Source organism: Haliotis rufescens, unplaced genomic scaffold (assembly GCF_023055435.1).
Source record: "Haliotis rufescens isolate VD_foot unplaced genomic scaffold, xgHalRufe1.0.p SCAF_1, whole genome shotgun sequence".
NCBI classification, from domain to species: Eukaryota; Metazoa; Mollusca; class Gastropoda; order Lepetellida; family Haliotidae; genus Haliotis; species Haliotis rufescens.
In genome coordinates, this window is record NW_025963779.1 from 19,191,394 (window position 1) to 19,211,969 (window position 20,576).

The 20,576-nt window shown below is 41.7% G+C and overlaps 1 protein-coding gene across 1 annotated transcript; it reads right to left on the reverse strand.

The window, feature by feature from the left end:
• Positions 1–2,032: 2,032 nt before the first annotated feature.
• On the reverse strand, positions 2,033–15,710 carry LOC124129158 (multiple epidermal growth factor-like domains protein 10). The gene is made up of 15 exons (XM_048392498.1): positions 15,664–15,710; positions 12,555–12,639; positions 12,042–12,146; positions 10,303–11,868; positions 9,244–9,337; positions 8,529–8,629; positions 7,665–7,906; positions 7,303–7,390; positions 6,510–6,586; positions 6,203–6,239; positions 5,427–5,524; positions 5,184–5,309; positions 4,081–4,232; positions 3,550–3,685; positions 2,033–2,651 (listed from the first exon to the last, which is right to left on the reverse strand). Exons 2-15 carry the CDS (start codon positions 12,625–12,627, stop codon positions 2,568–2,570), a joined length of 2,979 nt encoding a protein of 992 aa, XP_048248455.1. The 5' UTR covers positions 12,628–12,639; positions 15,664–15,710; the 3' UTR covers positions 2,033–2,567.
• Positions 15,711–20,576: the final 4,866 nt, after the last annotated feature.

Sequence of the window (20,576 nt, forward strand, 5' to 3'; positions counted from 1 at the left end):
ATTCCCAAAGTGAATCATACATTCCACATGTTCCCTGTAATGTCCAGGGATTATAACATGTTCCTGATTATACATATCCCCCAAGTGAATCAGACATTCCACATGTTCCCTGTAATGTCCAGGGATTATAACATGTTCCTGTTTATACGTATTCCCCCAGAGTGAATCAGACATTCCACATGTTCCCTGTAATGTCCAGGGATTATAACATGTTCCTGATTATACATATTCCCCCAGAGTGAATCAGACATTCCACATGTTCCCTGTAATGTCCAGGGATTATAACATGTTCCTATTTATACGTATTCCCCCAGAGTGAATCAGACATTCCACATGTTCCCTGTAATGTCCAGGGATTATAACATGTTCCTGTTTATACGTATTCCCCCAAGTGAATCAGACATTCCACATGTTCCCTGTTATGTCCAGGGATTATAACATGTTCCTGATTATACATATTCCCCCAAGTGAATCAGACATTCCACATGTTCCCTGTAATGTCCAGCGATTATAACATGTTCCTGATTATACATATCCCCAAAGTGAATCAGACATTCCACATGTTCCCTGTAATGTCCAGGGATTATAACATGTTTCTGATTATACATATCCCCCAGAGTGAATCAGACATTCCACATGTTCCCCGTAATGTCAAGGGATTATAACATGTTTCTGATTATACATATCCCCCAAGGGAATCAGACATTCCACATGTTCCCTGTAATGTCAAGGGATTACAACGGGTTCCTGATTACATATATTCTCTGTAACAAACACATTCGTTCTTTAAAACCCATATACAATCTGAGAGAAAAACGTAAGACAAAAATAATTCAGATTTATTTGGTCTAAATTGTTTATTTGTTAAAGCTTGAATACATTACATATTACGGAATACATTTCATGTTATATGTACAAAGTATTGAAATATAGACACGTTGTAAAGCTAACTGTTTTCTATAAAAAAAAGACACGTATTTACACTATTGACACATGACGTCGTTATATAAGATCAACAGCAAAAGTAAATTATTACTTTATGGAATATACAGAATATCATAATCCAATCTCATTCAAATCAGATCTTAATTCTGGCTATCGCTGAGCTTTGTTTAGCGGCAGGGAGAACTTAGATCTGATTTTAATGAGATTGGTTATAATCAATAACAATAGAATCAACATGTTATATTTCTGTACATAATGAAACATCTATTACAGTTGCAGCAGCCGAGACTTCACAGTTAGGATACAATACACGATAACATTATCGTTCTTAGCCTACATTTGGTAAATTAGCAGCTACATGTCATCTGTGGGCAGTGTGTGGCTGTTATTAATGTTATTCTTCATGTATGTGATCAAATGACAGTGAACGAATAATTCATTTCAGGGTTGTAAGGCGTGATTAAAGCCAGGTATTTTTGTGACACTTGATTGCCTTATATGTTGCTAATACATGTACATCCAATAACGTGTCATGATAAAACAGACCCAAAAGCATTCAGACTCTCCGGCTTACAGACACACAGGCACTCAGACATACAGTCTCTCATACTTTCAAACTCAAAGACACTCAGACACTCACATAATAAGACTAATAAATTCAGACTTTTATATACACAAACACTCAAATACACAAACTCCTCGAAAGTCAGAGATGCATACTCTCTAAAAGTCTTTAGTTTAAAAGTCCAGTTTCCACTCGGGGTAACTGACTTTAACAGTCCAGTTTCCACCCTTGCCGAACTAGGCTGGAATTGCTGGGCTCGATCGTAGCGCCACCAGTGGCTATTACCAGTTATGTCCCTTCTAAGCCTCCCCTATGGACCAATCAGATTCCACCTCTCATATCACATGCGTTTGCTTCACACAAACTGGTGGCGCCCGAGTCAGGACGATCTGATCGATAATCAAGATGTATATTGTGATAAAACGGGTCTTACATCGCGAAATGCATCAAATCAGGTGAGCACCTTGATTAAAAACATGAAAAGGTTTGAAAAATATCTGCTGACAACGAGTTGGCGGTGCACATGCTTTGGAAATCCTGCAATCGACAGAAATCTGCACGACAGTTTACGAACAGGATTTCGATTTCTGTGCGCTATTTTGATTGGACTATGCATAGACTCGTTAGTCCAGCCAAAATGTAACTCCATAGTACCAGCCTAGTTCGGCAAGGGTGGAAACTGGACTTTTATAGTCAGTTAACTCTCTTGCCTCGGTAAGATGACTCTCTCATAAACCAAGACACTCTCTACCCAGACACTCTGGGTATGTTTTAGGGTCGACTGATTGTCGCTCAAACGGTCCATGTAAAGATAAAAAAATATTATATACAACTGTACAGGAGCTTAAATATAATGTAAGTGTTCAACAAATTACATGCATATGTTTTGTTCGGAAAAACAAAGTGGAGACGAAATATCTGTAAGTGACATCACATAAGCTGACATGCATTTCAACTTCTATATTACTTGAACTGTTCATAGTTGAAATCCATAAGACATCCCTGTCGTCATTGTAATTATAGTGTTATGTACTCAACCCCCTTCATGACCTTGTATTCACAGGTTTCCTCTTGTCGATCTCATTCTGTCACACGTAGGAAGGGCTTCCAATAAGGCATCGTGTAGATATATGTACTGAGCCTACAAATAGATAGTAGTCACCTTTAAAAATCTTTATTATTATCCGTAACATTAATTCTAAAAGCGCATGCAGATATTTCCATTTCCTATGCACAGTCTTAGAGTTTGTCAGTCGCACTGGTTCAACCTCCGCGGTAGAATGACAAGTGCATGCTATATGTAGCCAGTATATGGGCGCCACCAGCCCCAGGCCCGCATTTACAATGGTGCAATACCCGCAACGGGTCGACTGTACATCTGTCTGCCCGGCTACTTCTAATGGATGAGACCCGTGACGATCCGGGGCCTTCAGCAACCCATGCTTACTGTAAAAGGCGACTAACGGGATCGGTGGTCAGGCTCGCTGACTTGGTTGATGCAATTGTTTGGATCGATGCTCATGACGTCAATCACTGGATTGTCTGGTCCAGACTCAATTATTAACAGACCGCTGTCATATAGCTGGAATAAAGCTGAGTTAATGGCGGCGTCAAAACAACAAACAATGTCGGCTTGACCATTGGTACCAACGATGACCAGCAATCTGCTTGAATACTGGTACCAACGATGACCAGCAATCTGCTTGAATACTGGTACCAACGCTGACCAGCACTCGGCTTGACCACTGGTACCAGCGCTGACCAGCACGCGGCTTGACTACTGGTACCAACGCTGACCAGCACTCGGCTTGACCAGTGAGCATCTCAAAAACAGAAATGAGCCAACTCATTGCACAGTTGTCTGCTTGGAATTCACATCGTGGATTATGAGCCATGTTTTGCATTATCCTTTTAGTTTGTGTGGAGGGAGAGAAAATACGTCTAGAAATCAGTCTAGAAATCACCACAAAGTGATTTAGATTGATTACAAATACGACACTACTCCTCTCACAGAAAAGTTTATCTCCATGACCTCTCACCTCTGTCTGTATGAGATCCATACGCTGGTGTCGGAGCTTGACAATGCACTCACAGACATCTACCGCGCCTTCCGCCTTGGCTTGTGCAATCAAATAATCCAGAGCAATAAATGTTCCCGTGCGGCCCACTCCAGCACTGAAAAAACCCATGAAACAACGCTTTGTGTTTGGATACCAACTGAACCTTATCAAAGTACAAAGTACATTCATGAAAATAATCTTCTTTGTTTAGGAAGAAGCAAATAAATGATAAAATTGCCCTTTGTCCCTCAAATTCAGTCCGGAATCCGGAGAGGGAAGTCCGGTTTAGTCAGAGTGTACTTGACAAAATAGCGTAGCATTCGGGAGGGTAAATGGCCCGTATTGACAGATCAGGGCCCCGTTCCACAAAGCGAATGTAGCGCAAAGAGAGTCTTAAGTCTATGTTAAAGTATGGGAGTTACAATAACTTTAGCGCTACGATAGCTCTGTGAAGCGGGCCCCAGGGTTAGTTCCCCTGTACATACACTAATGTAAATGTATGCTACATGCCTGCAGTGGACGACCATTGGGCCGTGGCTTGTTGATGGGGAGTTCCTGACAAGTCTGTAGAACTCAACAAGTGCCCCAACTCCTCGTGGCACCCCTTTGTCTGGCCATGCAGTGAAGTGGAACTGCGTCAGGGTCCTCGCTGACTGCCCTTCCTGTATAACAATGGTTGTGTATAAACGGAAATTACAGACAACATTGAGTATTGTTCCCTACAACTGTTGATTCAAGATGAGTGACTGGCGCCACGTTTGTGGCATATACACGCAGAAGAAAATACTCCATAGACATGTCTCTTCCTAATGCTTGATTTCTGTACTGGTCCGAAACTCTGCTATGCAGAGTTGCATTTCTTAGTCGCACCAGGATCAGAGCGCAGCCTGCAACATGTGTCTATAAAATGAAACTGAGACGTCATGGTATGACTGAAATACTGGCACAAGCGGCGTATAAACAACTCACTCACTGATGCGAATGTCATTGAACCTTGTACTCTTAAACAAAGGAAACATATTAAATGACCTTTACATAGTGCCTTCGTGAATTCAATTTGACCTCACCGTACCCTGTGTATTAAACCTCATTTCACCTCACCGTAACCTGTGTATTAATCCCCCTTCACCTAACCGTACCCTGCGTATTAAACACCATTTCACCTCACCGTAACATGTGTATTAAACCCCCTTCACCTAACCGTACCCTGTGTATTAAACCCCATTTCACCTAACCTTACCCTCTGTATTAAACCCCATTTATAAACCCATTTTATCTTACCGTAGTCTGTGTAATAAAACCAATTTCATACATTGTGTAAGTCCATTTCATCTCACGGTACACTTTGATTAAACCCCATTTCACCTCACCGTTGCTTGTGTATTAAACCCCATTTTGTCTCACCGTACCCTGTGTATTAAACCCCATTGCACCTCACAGTACACTGTGTATTAAACCCCATTTCACCTCACAGAGCCCTGTGTATTAAACCCCGTTTCACCTCACCGTACCCTGTGTATTAAACCCCATTTCACCTCACCGTACCCTGTGTATTAAACCCCATTTCACCTCACCGTGCCCTGTGTATTACACCCCATTTCACCTCTGCGTACCATGTGTATAGAGAACGTCCTGACTGTGTAGTCCGTCATTTCCTCCTCGGCCAAACACTGAACATGGACATCGTCATAGTTGGAGCCTTGGTAGCCGAAGTCGGGCCAGTACTTCTCACACTTAGCCTGGAAAACACATTTACCTTTGTGATTAACCCTTAGTTGCATCGAATGCAGTGATACGTGAATATTGGATGTGAAGAGTAAACGGTAGAAATCTGGCAATAACACGCAATGTCTGACCTTTCTGTTCTCTACAAAGTTCGTCAGCATTATCACTTTACTGGCATCCGTTTCCCATAGCATTCTCCAGAAATCCCACATCACAGCGGCATAGGGGCCTGGAATGTACGTAGGCAGGATGGATATTAAGTACAGGGTAGATCATCAGGAATACTTTAATGAACGTTGAAGAACATTTAGCTTTACAGCTGTTGGTGAGTGTATATTCAGATACGAGTTACCTGGGATACTTGTCCCGTGAATATTCCGGGGTAGAATAGGTCTTTCTCACTTACAGGTTTCGCTCGCAACGCTAAAGACCTTGGTTCGCTCCCACACATACATGTAGGTACAAATGTGCAACCCCAGTCATGCAACCTCGCCTTGGTGTGGCTGGTATAGTGCTTAAAGCGGTGTACACAATACTGACTTATCGCTCGCTTTCTTTCAAGCCCTCAACTCTCAAATACCCGTGAATATTCGGTGTAGAATAGGTCTTCAGCAACCCATGCTTGCCGTAAAAGGCGACTATACTTGTCGTCAAAGGCGACTAACGGGATCGGGTGGTCAGGCTCGCTGACTTGGTTGATGCATGTCATCGATCCCTAGTGCGTGGATCGATGCTCATGATATCAATCACTGGATTGTCTGGTCCAGACTCGATTATTTACAGACTGCCGTCATATAGCTGGAATATTGCTGAGTGCGGCATTAAACAGCAAACCAGCCAACCAAGCAAGCAAGCAACCTGGAATACTTTGAAGACGATTTCAAACGAACGAGCTGTAATGTATTACCTTGGGTAGCCACAAATGCTCGCGGTTCCCCGTATCCCTGAAATAGGGACACATTATTATAGGCAACGGTCATATACACTAACATACCTCGTGACGCATCATTAATCGCCATGCATCATGGTGAAATCAGGTATGTTTTCTTTTAAAAAACAAGCATACAAAGGAATGTCATTGTTATAATCGATTTGACTTCAACTTTAATTCAAATCACTGGATGTTAAAACGTTGGAAAGGATGATGCATGTATTAACATGTGTTCATGACATTGAGTTATGCGTGGGTCTTTTCGTTCTTACACATAACCTACATTGATCCAGTTGGCGTTGATGAAGTCAGAACCAGGGATACTCGGCACATGGGATAGTTTGACTCTGCTGTGATCATCTGGAGAAAGCAGGGAGGACTCATTACGATGCATGCAACTAATTGTAATATCAAATGCACATCTTGCACATAAAGTAACAGCCTGGTTCCCTGGGTATGCTGCGCTGGCGCTTCAGTTACCCAGGGAACCAGGCTGATGAAGTAACAGAGATACGAGATTCAATACTCCTTGGGCCTTGACGCTTTCAGTTAACACTGAGTGAGTGAGTGAGTGTGGTTTTACGCCGCTTTTAGCAATATTCCAACAATATCACGGTGGTGGACACCAGAATTAGCTTCACACATAGTACCCATGTCGGGAATTGAACCCGGGTCTTCGGCGTGACGAGCGGACGCTTTAGCCACTAGGCTACCCGACCGCCCCCAGTTAACACTGAGTGTGCACATCACAGTTGATAACAAAGTCACCAGAATGTAGGGAGGTGATCGCCTACGACAGCAGGCTTGTGAAATAGACAGGCCACAGGAGCAAGTGAATGTCACCCAGAGCTCCCTTGACGCTCATATGGGGCACTATCTCCTACATGACATGACATGTCAATGATTTCAAAATTAGCCTCATTTCTTATGAAGGAAGACGTGTGAAGACATGTGAAGATGCATTCCAGGTGGTCTCGCATATTCTTAGAATATTCATGCAAACATTCCTATTTCTTTAAGTGGCAGACCTTTTGCTGTGGTATATGTAATGAAAGATAAATACTATAGACACTTACACGGTAGTATGTTTCTGTATCTGTTCTTGAAGGCATTTTCTGGCCATTCGGCTTGGGTACAGGAACCTAGCTTCCCACTGGGCAGGTTCTGAAACAATAAAGTGAGTGAGTGAGTATGGTTTTACGCCGCTTTTAGCAATATTCCAGCAATATCACGGCGGGGGACACCAGAAATGGGCTTCACACATTGTACCCATGTCGGGAATCGAACCCGGGTCTTCGGCGTGACGAGCGAACGCTTTAACCACTAGGCTACCCGACCGCCCCGAAACAATAAAGAGGAAACAAATGGATGACAGACACATATATCCCTCAGGGTCCTACTATTCCAGGACAACAATCGCCTATAGGATTATACTCACGTAAAACTGGGAAGTAAAACCGCCTTCCCTCTTCATCTTTCCAACATATTGTCCTAGATTCTGTACTGTCACTTCCGTTGACCAAACCCAGTCAGGAATTGCGGTGTCAGTCACGTGACCGGATGCTAAAGAATGTGAGTGTTGATATCTCTGTCCCTCTCTCGTCCTGTCGTCAACACAAGGGGACATAACTGCGTCCTCGACGGGGTCCAGGGGTTCTAAGTCGACAGGGGTTGTAGAACCTTTAAATGATACACAGTAGGCTGTCACTACTACTTATCAAACAACGGGGGCAGTCAGTCTCTCCAAAAGACTGTAATACTTCTTTGCTAAATATCGATCAGTGTTTAACATATCAGTGGCTGAGATGAATATGTTGGAGGTGGGGTGAAATTTGGTTCAACATCGCGTCCAAGATTATTGCACTCATATAGTGTGTGTGAGTGTGTGTGTGTGTGTGTGTGTGTGTGTGTGTGTGTGTGTGTGTGTGTGTGTGTGTGTGTGTGTGTGTGTGTGTGTGTGTGTGTGTGTGTGTGTGTGTGTGTGTGTGTGTGTGTGGCTGCATGTACTAGTCCGGACTGATGCCGAATTATAGTGCTAGCACACTGAGATACCATGCCGCAATTTAACATGAATACCCACTCAGACACAGTGTACTGACTCCGAGCCGACCAGTCCTTGTTTTACCCCCTTAATGCCGAGCGCCAGACAGGGTAACAACAAGTACCATCTTTTAACGTCTTTTGGTATGACGCGGCCGGGGATCGAACCCCAGACCTTCCGCTCTGTGGGCGGACGCTCTAACACTAGACCACGGAGGCGGTCGAATATGTTGGAATGTAAAACAGAGACATGGTGAGTTACCTCTTGGAGATTCTTCATAGGATGGGTTCAGTATGCACACTAAGGAGGAACTGCGTGGCCCTCCGAGTCTTTTTACTCTCTTTGAATGTCTCACATTACTTCTAAACAAGATAAAACAAAGGATAGGTTATATTTATAGAGGGAAATAGAATATTTTTAGCTTCCATTTTCATTACTTTTTAATTTGCAATCATCACATTTACTTGTTTTTGTTGTTGTTTAACGCAACACAGCACTATTATATACATAACGACGCCCTGTGCATAATCTGGACCAGACAATCCGGTGGTTGATATCATGAGAAACGAAGACACACCATAAACCAATTAGCCGAATCTGTCTATACGATCGCGTCAGTCTAACAACCAGCATACGACCCGTGAAGATCCGGGGTAGAATTGGTCTTCAGCAATCCATGCTTGCCGTAAAAGGCGACTGTGCTTGTCGTGAGAGGCGACGAACGGGATCGGGTGGTCAGACTCGCTGACTTTGTTGTTGCATGTCACCGTATCCCAACTGAGTAGGTCGATGCTCGTGATGCCAATCACTGGATTGTCTGGTCCAGACTCGATTATTTACAGACCGCCGTCATATAGCTGGAATAAAGGTTGTAGGTTGATAGGGGCTATTCTAATCAAGAATTGCCACGGATACAAAAGTACAACAATTAAATGCCACTAGCTCTATCCCTTGGGATAAGTATTATTCAACTGACCTCCCCAAGACGACAGCGGCCATTATGACGAGGCTGGCTATTAGTAGACATGGAATCACAACCCACAGCAACTGCGTCTGATTTCTTCTTGGTTCTTTTTATAAAAAAAAGAAGACATATTATATATATTCAGCAGTAAACAGCGAGGTCGAACTGTCAGTTGACCATATCATAACTCTCAAGAAATGTTGAGTGAGTGACTATGGTTTAGCGCCGCTTTAAACAGTTTTTCAGTTATATCATGGCGTGTCAGCTTAAGGTTGGAGAAAAGCCCTAAACGAGATGAAAGTTGAAAGCATTGTGAATCACATTATGTTTGTATTGATTGTTGTTTTAAACCGCTCTCAGCAGATTGCCAGCTATATGGCTTACCCTGTAAATAATCGAGTCTTGACTAGCCAAACATGTGACTGATATTGTAAGCACCTGTTTACGCGGTCTGGGTACGGTGACACGCTATAAAAGCTGTAAGTCGCCGTACTTGACGAACCAATCCTACCTGGGGACTCATTCTTACGTGGAACCACCACTAGGGATAACATAGTGAGTTGTTATGGCGTTCAATTATGAATAACCAATACAATTGTTTATATGCGACTACGTTAAACTTTGTTACCATTACAGTGTTCTCCCGTCCAGCCATCAGGACAAGTAAGGCAGGCACCATCATACAGACATGTGTTGCACATCATGGGGCATCTTTATAGAACAGACCGCCTCCATGGTCTAATGGTAGAGCGTCCGCCCGGAGAGCGGAAGGTACGGGGTTCCATCCCCGCCGCGTCATACCAAAAGACGTTAAAAGATGGTACATGTTGTTACCCTGTCTGGCGCTCGGCATTAAGGGGCAAGAACAAGGGCTGTTCGGCTCGGAGTCATGATACTGTGTCTCAGTGGGGTATTGCGGCATGGTATCTCAGTGGGCTAGCACTATAAATCGGCATCAGTCCGGACTAGTACAAGCAGCCACACACACACGTGAATGCACGTCGCTATATAAGTGCAATAATCTTTGACGCGACGTTAAACCCAATCTCGCCTCACCTCACCTCACCTCACCTATTTCAGAACACTGGCTTCCGTACCGCCCGTCCTCACACCCGTTTATACAGACTCCTGTCATGTTACACTGCGACTTCAGGCAGGCAGTGTTACAGGTCAAGTTACAGGACTCGCCGTATCTGTTGGCTTCACACGCCAGGCATTGGCCATGATGTCTGTCACATCTCACACAGTGCTGTAGACACGTGTTGTCACAGTAGTACCCCCACCATCCGTCGTCACACCCCCCAGTGCATTGGGGCGTATCTACATCAGTGTTAACTGTATGACAGTTTCCATTGACACAGTGATCACTGCACGAATTGTTACAGTAATGGCCAAAGGAAGTTCCAATACATCCTTGTGAACATATTCCAGTTTGGTGGTGACATGTGCCTCCATTACATCCGGATGAACAACGTTTGTCACACATCTTGCCGAAAAGTTGTTGTTGACAAGAGAGACATTTTTCAACATATTGTTCACATTTAGTACAGAACTGTGGACACGAAGCGTTGCAGTGGGAGCCTTTGAATCCCTGCATACAAGACTTACATGAACCAGTCTCTCTGTAGCAGGACTCTGAGGCACATTGGTCGGGACATTCCAGATGACACGTATCTCCGTACCAGCCTGTGGTACAGCCTTGGATACACTTTCCTGACATTTGTTCACAGGCATGATTCATACAGTTGGAACCACACTGTCGCTCACACATTTCCCCAAAGTTTCCAACTCTGCAAGATTCACAAGTTCCATTCCTGTCACATCTCTGGTTATTACAGTGACTGCTGCATGGGCTGTTGCATTGGTCTCCATGGAAACCGGGTTTGCATCTTTCACAGGTTCCGTTACGATAACACAGTTCGTCCTCACAGTTGACATTGCAGGCTTCGTCACACTTGTCACCAGACCACCCGCTATTGCACCCTGATGTACATGTCCCGTTGAATGAGCATGTTTCTCTGACACAGTTATTGCACTGTTTTTCACACAAACGTCCATACCACCCTACTTCACATCCCCGTGTACACTCTCCTTCCAGACCACATACGTTATAGAGGCAGCGCAGGTGACAGGGGGCGGTGCAGCCATCTCCATGGAATCCAGCCTTGCATGTACAACTGTCTCCATTACATCTTTTACAGTTCGCACAGCTCTCTGTACACAACGCACCCCGAAATCCTTCTTGACATGTACAGTTTTTTCCTGTACACATTTCACAGTTTGGACAGTTTTGGTCACATTTGTTTCCTAGTTTTCCTGTCTTGCAGCCACACAGACACATCCCCTCATTGTCACACGTCTCAACACCGTCTCCACACGACCTGCACGTGTCACAAGTTAAATCACATGTAGGTCCATAGTAACCTGGCAGGCAGTTTTGAAGACAGTGCCCTTCCCACCGGTCACATGTTTGATTCCTGCATCCTGTACTACATGGAGTAAGACAATCTGCACCCCACATGTGGCTCTGGCTACAGGGAACACCACATGCATCTGTGTATTCGACTGACTGTACATCGACAGCATCCTTGCATTGTCTGCACGAGAAGCCATCCTGGAAATATCCCGACTTGCACTCTGTGGAAAGAATGTTTCAATATTAACAATTATTATCAGGTCACTTAAAACAAATACCAGATAAAGGGATCAATCAGTAGATAAATGGACTGTTGGAATATTGAGAATATTGCACAGAACATTCTATCAACATGAGAACAGTTCAGCTGTCTTCCCTTAGATTTGCCTCTCACCTTCTTGACAAAGGCCGCATGTCTTCTTGCAGAAAGAGTCTATACCTGGCTGAAGACAGTTCGACTCTCTACAACTGGAATGTATATCCTGGCACAGCGGAAAGGCTGCAACAATGAAGTCAGTGCGAACGTTATTGTCTCCAAGATTAAGCATGCGTGAATCGATGAGGTGCTAAATCGTTTTTATTTAATGTTCTCAGGCCTGATCTAAAGATGAACTACTGTTGCAAATTAAACTGGAGAGGTCACTTATCCCAGATAACTTAATTCCTTGTTCGGACCTGATACCTTACTAAACGTTAATACTTCATGATTCACGATAAAGAATCTGCCATAACCACTGATTAGTTAGCACATCTTTTCATATCTTATTGACATGTCGGACATTTAACCACTGCTATGATAACTATGACACTTCAATGTTTGCCCCAGTGTATTCAAAATATGCCATGTGTAACGGCGAACATGTCAGTTACATAATATATACGTTGGATAGGTGTTTAATATATTCACCAGTACATTGTGTGAGAGCCAGCCCGCACATTGCCAGAAGGAGCGTGTTGTGGTGCCACATGGTTGAATGCATCAATCCTCGAACCTGTAGTCGACAAGAAGGTTTCCTACAGAAGCATATCATAAGTCGACACGGCGATTACCGGAACTATAATTGCTTATATCTATCTTCAAACACAAACTATGAATCACACATGAAGTAATAAATTCATGGCTTATTCTGGTGATTTTCTACCATGACATTGAAGAATACTTGATTCTGATTAGTTAAAAAGAGGTATCCTTTTTCCTACTGATACCACTTTTAAATTAAGCCTTACAACACACCAAAACGTGCGTATGAAAACATCGATTCATGGGCAGCCTTCGCATCGATGCTTATAAAATTGGCTGCCAATAACACATTAGAATGTTGTTTACTTTCTATATATGAACAACAACTTATCAAACGCAGTGTTCATCCCCCTGCCCGACGGTCGGGTTATATTTCATATGTGAAAATATTCAAAATATTTCCCGATGATAAGCATTAATTCACATGTAAAGATGAATGATAAAATGTAACCAAAAAGAAACCCCGTTAGCTTATCCTGAGAAACATATGATTATAGTGGGCAGGCAGGTTTTGGTCAGGGCTGGCAAGTATTTCAGCTAGCCAGTCCTGTGGTCTGGCTGAAATTTTTGGGAGTTTCATACCCTGTCAAACGTCTTGAAATCTATTTCAGAAAATGCACAGTTCAGTAAAACACAAACGAACAATTGTGCCAGCGATATATAATCAGCGGTCACAAACATATCTCTCGTGTTGTCGTCTGTTGTCGGGTGGAGAGTCAGTGTATTAGTGTTGAGGAATTATTTCAAACCAACTGCTACATGAGTACAGCTTACCAATAACTTAAATCTGGTTATTTAATAAAGTTTGATGGAGAAACAAATTAGTTTCTGCATTTTGTACACCATTTCAACATCCTGTCACTCCAACAATGGGATGTCGTGTTGATTTATAAGAAATAACGAATGGACGTTGATTTCCAGGTTATGACTTGGTTGAGTCCAAACAGTGCAACTATGCAACAGTGCAACTATGCAACAGTGCAACTATCCAACAGTGCAACTATGCAACAGTGCAACTATCCAACAGTGCAACTATGCAACAGTGCATCTATGCAACAGTGCAACTATCCAACAGTGCAACTATCCAACAGTGCAACTATGCAACAGTGCAACTATACAACAGGTTGCGATGAAATTAGAACATATATCTTTGGAGGGCTATTTGACAACTACTTTTTGAAAATCTATGCATTTTGAACCGTTATTTTAACCAGTGAAGACTATGAGTATTTCAAACTTTAGCAATATTTATTACATTTATATACCTGAAACCACCTTTCGGAATGTTCTCAGATAACAGACCTTTGAACTATGTGTAATTACGCGTTCCAAGAGAGCATCGTTTTCAAAGCGCTCTTGTCCTCACGGAAGAATGGAGAATAACCTTGTTTGTAAACTTTGTGTCTCACTGTGGATTACATAGCTCTTATTTTTACATTTGAAACCCGATTCCAAATTAAAATAAGAGGTATCTAATTTACAGTTGGACTACATCAAATTTCAAAACACAGAAGGTTTATCTCTCAATTCGCCAGTACATTCCGTGAACGCCAATCCGCACATTGTCAGAACGAGTGCGTTGTGGTGCCCCCGAATAGTTGAATGGATCGATCGTCTAACCTGTAGTCGACAAGAAGGGAACCTACAGAAGCATTTCATGTGTCGATAAAGGGATTACCAAAAATAAAATAGCTTATAGTTCACTATAAACACAAATTTAAAAGAACTATTAAATCACACCGAGCTTGGCATTAAGTAATAACTGTATGGCTTATTCTGACATTTTCTCAACGCAGTATGTTGTCAGCCAATGGGTTGCGGTAATTTCGTAAACCAAGCGAATCCATAACCCTAGAAATGTTGTACCCCGAGAAAATTCGTAACCGTAAAAATATGAAACATTGTAATCCTCTTTCGTGTTTCTAAATATTCGTTTATAAGATAACATTATCGTTGTCACTAAAAAAGAAAACCTAACCTCTTGACGATCAGTAGCTATCATTCAAATTCAAACTACCTGGGACAGCTGGGCCCATTTATACACTGACGGATCCAAGAATCAACAACACTGGTTACGGGATCCATGTCTATAGATTCAAACCCCAAACCAATTCTGTTCTCCTGCCTGACGGCCAGTCAATATTCACTGCTGAATTGGAGGCAATTCATCATGCACTCAAGCTCTTACCGGAACTTCCGGAAGCGAAGGCGGTCTATCCTATCAGACTAAGTGCACTTCAAGGCTTCATCGGCAGAAGCTCAAACTCTAGACCAAGTCAATATTGTTCTTTACGAATATACAAAACTATCGGGTAAAAGGCGGAGCTGTGTTGGATCCCTTCTCACATAGATATTCATGGAAATGAAAAAGCAGAACACACTGGCAAAACTGGCTCAAGACAGAGCGAAGATACAGCCTATTCCTTTCAGTGAACTAGAGATAGCAAGCAAATTCCATAGCTCAAAGATGGCAAGTCCAGTGGGACGCAAGTGCGATCTACCGATACAAAATCCTACCCAAGATCCACCATAAGCCCTATCCATACCCAAATGAAATGAAAGTGGAAGTAGCCCTCTCACGCCGCAGTCTCGGTCGCAGTTAGATCCGCTAACTGTCGTAGATCTCCTAAAGCCAAGAAATGCAATAGCGAAGGCCAATCTAACTCTACTTCAGGGAGTAACAGCTACTCGAACATATTAACAGAGCAGACAAAGATAAAAAAAAAATGAAATCATATCAATATACGAAAATAGAAATCTTATAAATACAAAAACAGATATTTTATCAATACTAAAACTCCCAATAAATATGTGTAACCTACTCACACACATGTGTCCCAAAGAGGGACAAGTCAGCCGAAACTGGTTAGGCAGAAGGCAACCTCTAAAACACTTAAAGCAACAACACTACATCACACCATATACCCCCGAGATCGGCTGACAACTCAGAATGTTCATGTTTTTTTCAAAAGCATGTAAGGCAAAACTACTTTACCTTCTATTGTAGTGTGACAAGCAGGACTAGAATGGAGCAAAACACAGTGACCGAGTGAATCATATTTTCTATTTCCCTGTACGTAACAAACATCAAACAACCCGGAAGAAAAAGTGGGGAAAACTTGATTCTATTTGTATAGCTTGCAAAACGCATACAGTCTTTATTCTTTATTCTGCACAGTTGTGTAGGTCATAGGTCCATTATGACAACAATGGTTACATGGAGAATGAGGCATGATTCACAAAACAGACAGTTATACTGGGTTTTTTGCACATTCCGTGATGTTTGTTTTGTTGTTGTTGTTGTTGTTTAACGCCGCACTCAGTAATATTCCATTTTAAGGACGGCGCTCTGCAAATAATTGAGTCTGGACCAGACAATCCAGTGATTGATATCATGAGCAATTGGAACACGATGACATACATCAATCAAGTCAGCGTGCCTGACCACCCGATCCCGTTAATTGCCTCTTACGACAAGAATGGGTTGCTTAAGACCTTTTCTACCCGGCATCCTCGCGGGTCACATTCCATGATGAATAAACATTACAATATTTTATATCACAAATCTCACTTAGAGATAGCAACGTAATACAAATGTATGCCTAGATTGGGTGTTTGTAATACTTCTCTTGAATATATGTTTTCCTCAGATCGCAATCAAAAATATAAATATACATGAAGTAATATTCATCTTCAATGTAAATCTAAATCGTGCTAAAGCATTCCTAAATTTATTATATAAATAGTATATATTTAAGATACGGTTCATAGCAGGATGAAAGTTAAAAAATAGAATTTATCATCCCAAACTGGCTCCCACAGGAGATATCGCTTGGATGAGATCAAGCCATATCTACACTGTAGATATCGCTGCAATGAAATTACATCACAATGCTTTGCAGACCATTGTGACGTCACTGGTTACCATGACGTCACAATCAAATGACATCACTAATGGCTCTGCTACTGAAGCTGTTAGCAGTACTTTTACTGTCTACAAATTGAAAAAGTTGGAAGAATGATATTGGATGATAAATAAAATCTCACCCTCGTGCCTTTTGATATCAAATATATCAACACTCGGTGATAAAAACGGCAAAAATCCTCGGCAAGCCTCGGAATGTTTCCGCTTTTATCAACTTGTGTTGATATATTTGATATCAAAAGACACTCGGTTGGGATTCTCTATATGTATTTGTTTTAGAACTTTTAGCCAAAGACCTGTGCTGCTCCTCTTCATAAGATGAGCTATTCTACTGTTGCTAAACCATTTGGAGCAAAGAAACAGCTTAACCTTGGATACCCAGTTCATTTTAACAGGCTGCAAAAGTAAGTTATCATAAAGTTTAACATATCTAAAGCCCATGAATGTAATAATCTTATCTAATATTAAATAATTCTTGTATGAAAACATATGCCCACATGCGCCATATGCCACATGATTAGGTGCAGAAGTTTTAACACCTAAAAACCGTTTACAGGATGCTGTTCATATCTTGACAAAACATCACCATTCTTTAACACTACAACCTTCGTCTTGTCAAAATTTATAGATAGCTTACAGTTTTCGCAAAATATTTTCATACGTTTTTGTAAGCCAAAAACAGCATCACATATGAATATCACATCATCTGCAAACAGGGGCTGTCGGGTAGCCTAGTGGTTAAAGCATTCGCTCGTCACGACGAAGACCCGGGTTCGATTCCCGACATTGGTACAATGTGTGAAGCCCATTTCTGGTGTCCCCCGCCATGATATTGCTGGAATATTGCTAAAAGCGGCGTAAAACCATACTCACTCACTCACTCATCTGCAAACAAAAGTAAAAGTAATTGGACCAAAACTGGATGAACGTGTACACAAGGACAACGCTGATGTTCAGTATATTAGGCCAGTTCGGGGTCCAATGTCATACTATAATCGGCTCTATTTCCACAATTAAATTCCTTCTTGAAATTGATGTGAAATTGAATAAATGTTTACTCTTTACTAAGATATCTTTGTATTACGAACTGTAACACTAAAACATCAGCCAAGTATCATGCCCTTTCCGAAACCAGGTGGTGCCTCGACTATTTTATTGTATGCATCGGGCCAAAAAACCAATCGTTATTCAAAACTGAAGTATATATAAACTTTACTGAACATTCTGGGAGGGAGATCCCTCTATAATTATTTTGCTTTGAAATACTGTCCTTCTTATGCAAGGGAACAAACACACCAGTACAAGAGTTTGGAAAATGTGAAGTCGATACCGGGCATTAAGCAAAACTTCGAAATAAGACACCATTATTTCATTGGCACATTAAAACAAATCTGGAAAGATCGTCTGAACCTACTGCCTTATTTTTTCCATCAATGTTTGTTCTTGCGTGATAGAGAATTCTAAACATCACTAAAAATTTCATCCAATTCATGTGTTTACATTTCACAATTTTGAAGTACACAGAGCGTGATATAATATTTGTATTCACAGTCATACCAAGGTTGTGAAAAATATTTAAAAGCTCTGACTTCTTCATAAACATTCATGGAGCTGAAACTGCTCCAGTCAACAAATAACTCGCTCTACCAAAGTCTGTAATTGCAAGAAATGTTTAAGGACTTGATCACTGAACGTTCCTCAAGTTTGTCCATTTTCCAAAGGTCACAGACTCCTGCTTATATTACTGACTTGTCACAACGAAATAATATGCTCAATTGACTCAAGTTTTTGCTGATATACCTCTGTGACAGCATGTGTCCACATGTTCTTCTTATAAGAGGCTAACTTATCAATCGATCTTCGTACTGCGGATTGTAGGGTGGGCCGTATTACTGTTTATGGGCTGATGTCCCACTCCATCACGAATAATAGGATTGAATTATCGGAAATCTAAAACGTAAACGCCAGAAACTAACCAGTGTCGATTATCTGCCAAAACAGATTCCTCTTGACGTAAAAGGAACAATAGCGGGTAACTGCATAAACTGAAAACTGATTACAGTTACAGTTTCAAGTTCAACTAGAAGACACCGATCTCTATGTCCTACAGTGGGGAACGGTGACAGGTGTGTGATACAGTTATGACATTCTGCATGTGAGACCATATACTGGTGCAGTCGGGCCAGTCTTCATCCTAATGAACGATAACGCACGACCTTATCGTGCTAGGGCCGTTGAAACCTACCATTTTCCGTATGGAGTGGCCAGCCCAGTCACCAGCCCTCAACCATATCGAACACATGTTGAACGAGCTACAGATCACTCTCTCATGACGCGCTGTCCTTCTGGCAACTCCGCATGAACTCGGCAATGTTCTAACTGAAGAGTGGAACAATCTTCCCTTGGCAACCAAACCATCCACATACTTATTGGGATCATGATGCGACAATGCCAGGCTGTCATCGCACCACATACGTGCTACTGAGAGTTGTTTTTGACAATGAATTTGTTTTTGTGATTTTTTCATTAAAGTTTGGTAAGTCAAGTCTCGTTAATCCGACACTCGGCTTTATCCGACACAAATGATTGGAACCGATTGATTCAGTGCTATTTAGTCCCGTTAATCCTACATTCTCGCACTCCGACTCCGACACACCTAATTTTTTACTCTCATTTTGACGGGTGATCTGACTGATTAGTGGCCACATGTTGTTTATTGGCATTGGGTGGCATATGACAACGGTTTTTTGTTCGTTAAACAAGTCTTCTCGCAATATTGTCTTTCGCTATTTCATCAGATGCACATAATTTGACGTACTAGATTTAAAAGGGGTGATCCTCGGCACACTTTGCGGAGTATAGTTGTCTGTAAAATATATAATAAAGCCAGAGTACCAGAGGTACAGAGGCTCACACTTTACGAAGGGTTAAAAACTGACGACTTTGGTTTCGAAACTTTATAATTGAAAACACGGAAGGTTTTATTATCTCCTAATTGAAGTTACGAAACGGTATATATTATACAGCGATTAGACACTTGTACTGAATGTCATGGGAAACTTCAAAGCAGTAATATTTCATTAAATGCGACAATCCAGTCGTTCAAACACATTTTAATGTGAGTTCCTACATATATACTAGTATTTTCATAAGTAAATCTATTAATAATACACACATATTCACACGTTCTTATCGTGTATTTTATAGAAGCATTTAATACCTTGCTTATTTTCCTAACCCGTCCTGTTTAAACTTCATCTTTCAAAAACTTCCATATAAGCCTAACAAACAAAACCAACAATTGTGAAAGTGTTTTTAATATTATTTTTCAACATAATCTCCCTACTTTTCAATACACTTCTCATATTGATAGCGAAGCTTTTCAATTTCAGTCAGGAAGAGGTTTTCTGAAGCCACCCTGAAATACCCATTTATACGGCAGCTTTAAGGTCATCGTTGTCGTCATAGCGCTTCCACGAAAGTGTTCTTTCAGTTTAGGAAACAGGAGGAAATCACTAGGTGCCAGGTCTGGCGAGTATGGAGGGTGAGGAAGCTCTTCGAACCAACATTGTCGCATAGCAGCTAGAGAGGTGTGAGAAGAGGCATTGTCATGAAACAGTAGAACTCCAGCAGTCAGCATTCCTCGCCGCTTTTTTAATAGAATCTCTCAGGCGATGAAGCAAATCAGGCACCAGTAATGGTCTTTTTGACTTTCTAAGTGATCAACAAGGATCACACCTTTTGCATCCCAGAATACAGTGGCCATAACTTTCTTCTCTGATCTTGAAAACTTGAATTTCTTTGGTGACGGAGAAGTGGAATGGTGCCATTCCTTGAATTGACGTTTTCACTGGGGATCATAGTGGTAGACTCTAGTTTCATCACCAGTTATTAATCTCTTTTTGAATTTGACGAAATCCTCCATGTTTAGCTCTAAATTTTCAATGGCAATGTCAGTTCCTTTTTCCTAAAGATAAGAATTT